Raw genomic sequence first — 4,386 nt, forward strand, 5'->3', positions numbered from 1 at the left:
TTAATGGTAAGTCTTGATTAATGCCAATTTAAATGTATGTATCGGTAATCATCAAATTTACCCTCAGTGGTGTTGTAGTTAACATCCCAAGAATAATTACTTATTGGCACTACCTATAACATCTGAGTGTTTACATACGTGACCCCCGACGCCCATTTTCTGTGGTGAGTTGAAGTCTCTGGTGCGCCAAAGTATAGTAGATTTTTGTTTGTTTTATTACTGTGTTTCCTTGTTAGTGTTTTTGTTCATTGTGAATATTGCTTGTGTTTGAAGAAATGCCAAGGGAAGAGAAAAGAAGGAGAGCGAGAAGAGGAGAAGAGAGACAGGGAGAGAGAAGGGAAGAGAGGGAAATAGATGAAGGGAGGGGGGGGAGGGGGGGGAGGAAGAAGGGGGGAGAGAGCCCTGCCCCCCACAAAGCCCAACCCCCCCCGTAACGCAAAATCCGAGGCCTCCCTCACCCCCAGGCCCTGGCCGCTTCCTCACCGGCAGACCCCGAACACCCGAACACCCGAACAGAACCTCCCTTGGTCACCCCAAACACGCCACACTAGACATTCGACTGTACAAAAATCAAACGGCGTAAAATAAGTTTCGGTATCTATAAAAATAATGAGGACACCACCACAAGCGATAACTACCAACCCAAAAGAGAATTACCACGCCCCCCGCCTCTCCACCCCCTCCCCTTCTCCTTCGCTCCCCCCTCCCCTCCCCTATCGCCCCTCCAAAACACCCTCTTCCCCCTGCCCCTTTTCTGCTAGACCCCCCCCCTCCCTCCCCCTCCCCTCGCGGGAACCCAACCCCCCCCCCCCTGGGAAAAAAACCCCCTTTTTCCCCTCCTCCCTTTTCCCTAAGGGCCCCCTCCCCCCTCCCTCCGATAGAAAACCCCCCTTCTCCCCTTTTTCCCCGATAACAACCTCTCCCCCCTTTCCCTTTTCCCCAAAATAAAAACCCTCCCCCCCTCTCCTTCGCTAGTCACCCCCCCTCCCCCCCCCCTCCTCCGACAACACCCCCCCCCCCCCACTTTCGGTCGGCCAAAAAAAATTTCGGTTGAATAGGATGCCCCAATGTCCATCAGGGGGCCGGGCGTATTCTTACCAATTTCACAACAAAAAAGGGTTTGTTTTGGGCGATTTTTTTCTTATGATTACTTCTCTCTTTTTTTCTTTTCTCCTCTCTCTCCTCTCTCCTCTCTTTTCCTCTCTCCGCTTTCTTTTTCCTCTTTTCTCCCCCTCCCCTCTCCCCTTTTCCCTCCTCTCTCTTTCTTTCTCTCTCTTCTCTTTTTCTTCTCCCCCTCTCCTTAAATCTCTCTCTCTCCTCATCTCTCTCCCTTCTCCTCTCTCTCTCTCCTCTCCTCTCTCACTCCCCTCTCCTCTCTCTTTCTCTCGCTCTCAAAAAGATCTAAAAGAAAAATCCATTTAAGTAAACAAACCTTAAAAAAAAAACAACACCAACACACACTGTTATGAAATGAAAGCTGAACGTGACATCTGAATTATAGTAATAACATACTTTTCCCCTAAAATATACCCCCGAAAGGGGGGAAGAGGATGATTTATATGTTCAGAGCCTACGGTATTTGTACGTTGTTATTTGTACTTGTTTTTGTTTAGTTGATTCCAGTAATCAGTGTCCTACGCTTTTATGTATTCACATATAAGGACTTTTTTTGTTTGCTTGTGTTTTGTTTTATTCTCTGGTTTGGATGATATGTGACTTCAGGGGATTTTTTTTATGCTGTGATTAATAGGTCTTTTTGCATGTGTTGTGTGTTTGTTAGTTGTGTGTGTGTTGGGGTGGTGTGTGTGTGTGTTGGGGTTTTGGGGTTTTTTTTGGTTTTGGGTTTTGTGTGTGTGTGTGTTGGGGGTTTTGTGTGTGTGTGTGTGTGGTGTGTGTGTTTTTTGTGTGTGTTTGTGTGTGTGTGTGTGTGTGGGGGTGTGTTACAGAGAGAGAGAGAAATAAAGAGAGAGAAAGAAAGAAAGAGAGGAGAGAAAAAAATTTTATATATAAAAAGAGAAAGAGAGGAGAGGGAGAAAGGAGAAAGAGAGAGAGAAGAGAGAGAGAAAAGAGAACAGAGACAGAGAAAAGAGACAAAGAGAGAGGGGGGGGGACAGAGAAGAGAGACAGAAAAGAAAAAAGACAGAAAAGAAAGAAGAGAGAGAAGAGAAGAGAGAGAGAAGAGAGAGAAAAGAGAGAAAGAGAGAGAGAGAGAAAAGAGAAAACTGGGGAAAAGAGACAGAGAGAGGGGAGAGAAACAGAGAAAAAGAGAGAGACAGAGAAGAGGGGGAGAACAAAAAAGAGACAGAAGAAACAGAGAAAGAAAAGGGAGAAGGGAGAGAGAGAAGAAGGGGAGAGAGAGAGGAGAGAGAGAAAAGAGAGAGAGAGAGAGAGAAGGGGGGAGAAAGGAGGAGGGGGAGAAGGCAGAGAGAGAGGAGACAGAGAGAGAGAGGCAAAAGAAAAGAAAGAGAGAGAGAAGGAAGAAGAAAAAAAGAGGAAAGAAAGAGACAGAGAAAAGAGACAGAAAAGAAAAGAGAAGAGAGAGAGAGGGGGAGAGAGAGAGAGAGAGAGAGAGAAGAGAGAGAGAGAGAGAGAGAGAGTGTTTATTTAAAAAGGGGAAAAGGAAAATTTTTGTTTGTTTTTGTTTTTTGCCTAAAGTGGGTTTGGTGATTGGGCGTTTTCCCCTTTTTATAATCTGCGGGTGTTGTGTAAACAAATACTTAAAAATTGCTTTTGGGGTTTTAAAGGAAAGGGAGAAAAAAGAAAAAAGATAACTAAAAATACACACATTTTATATATATTTAAATAATATTCATAAAATTAAAAATTTTATATATATAAAATATATATAAATAAGATATTTGAGAGAGAGAAGAGAAGAGGAGAGATAAAAAAGGGGGAGAGAGGAAATAAAGAGATAACTAAAAATAAAATATAATTTTAAAAATAGGGGAGAGAAAAGGGGAGAAGAGAGAGAGAGAAGAGGAGGGAGAAAAGGGGAAAATTTTAGAAAAATCGAAAAAAAGTGGAGAGGGGGAGAGTGGGTTTTAAAAGATGGTTAAAGTCTTAAATAAATGAGTAAGAGAGTGAGTGAAGGAGAGTAGAGGATGTGAAGAAGGGAAAAGGGAAATTTTTAGGGGGAATAAGCAAAGGAAGGGCCAAGCATCACCAGCAGCAGGTACAGAAGAGCCCCGGCAGCAGGTAGGAAAACGAGAGGGGGGCGCATTGGGCCCGTCCATTTAAGGGGAAAGCTGCCAACCCAAGGGGCAGGACAGGGTTTAGGTCCCCGGGCCAAATCGCCTCTTTTTCGGCCGCCGGGCCCTTTCGCCGAGGTCCTGGCTTCCTTCGCGCCCCCGCTCTTCGCGAAGTTTCCGCAGAGGGTGGGGGTCTTCGGGCTGTTGTTTCGCGACGCAAATGTGATTCATTATCGAGGGGGAAAAGTGCGTTGATTAAGATGGGCATCAGAGAACGAGGATTAGCTGCTTTCGGGTCGGGGGCTGGAGCCCCTCCTCCCCTTTTCCCGAGGGCACTGCGCGCCGCGGTTTCAAAAGGGGGGGTTGCCCAAAAAAGTTCTTTTCATGGGGCGGTTTGGAAATGGAAAACCACGGTTTTTTGTTTATGTCTTTTGCAATCACTTGTGTTTGTAAACCCTTCGTCCCAATAATAATCAGGCTCCCTAACCCAAAAATCACCCTTTGCCACGAAGCAAACCCGGGTAAAGAAAGGAAATGAGAGGCGGGGAAAAGGGGGAGCAGGGTGCGGGTTCCCCACTCCCCAACCCGGTTTTGGGGCCGAGGGGGACGGGCATAAAGGTAAGGGAACCGGGGCCCCCCCTTTTTTTTTTCTTACTTCCATAGGACACATCGTGCGGACATTCAGAGTTTCCCTCGACCCTACTCTACGGCCAGATATATATATTTTTTGCTGCGGCGAGTCACAGCCTCTATGCCCGGGGCGAAGTGCTGAAGCGGCTGGTGCTGAGCTGCGTCTCTTCCGCCCAATGAAGATGGCAAACTCACCCCCCCCCCCCCCCCACCCACCCTGAAAAAAATCCTAAGAAGAGCAGAATATCTTTTATATGTTCTTCTGTTTGTCTCGCCGGTAGCCGAGACAAGATGTTTCTTCAGATTCCTGAGTGGATCATCCCGGTGACACGTCCTGTCTTACGGCCTCTTATCGCGAGAGCTTATCGCTTATCTCGGCGGAGTGAGGTCGGCCGTGATTTCGAGGGTGTTCTTCGGCGGAGGTCCTCGATTCGGCGGCGGCGGCCTTGTGCTGATGCACCTTGTGGGGTCCCTGGTGACAGACGTACATGTTTGTATTGCTGTTCAGAGGAAGTAGTGACAGTTACGCAAACACACGAAAATACGACAAACACACAGACATATA

General features: G+C 46.7%; 1 protein-coding gene across 1 annotated transcript in view; it reads left to right on the forward strand.

The window, feature by feature from the left end:
• LOC125030438 (uncharacterized protein DDB_G0271670-like) overlaps window positions 1–4,386 on the forward strand; it is a gene marked incomplete at its 5' end in the record, with an annotated part of 12,684 nt that overhangs the window by 7,688 nt on the left and 610 nt on the right. Inside the window, 2 exons of the mRNA XM_047620474.1 lie at window positions 3,855–3,971; window positions 4,183–4,311. Of these exons, the coding sequence (XP_047476430.1) occupies window positions 3,855–3,971; window positions 4,183–4,311 (246 nt within the window). The remainder of the gene's footprint in view (window positions 1–3,854; window positions 3,972–4,182; window positions 4,312–4,386) is intronic.

Source organism: Penaeus chinensis, chromosome 11 (assembly GCF_019202785.1).
Source record: "Penaeus chinensis breed Huanghai No. 1 chromosome 11, ASM1920278v2, whole genome shotgun sequence".
In the NCBI taxonomy this organism is placed as follows: Eukaryota; Metazoa; Arthropoda; class Malacostraca; order Decapoda; family Penaeidae; genus Penaeus; species Penaeus chinensis.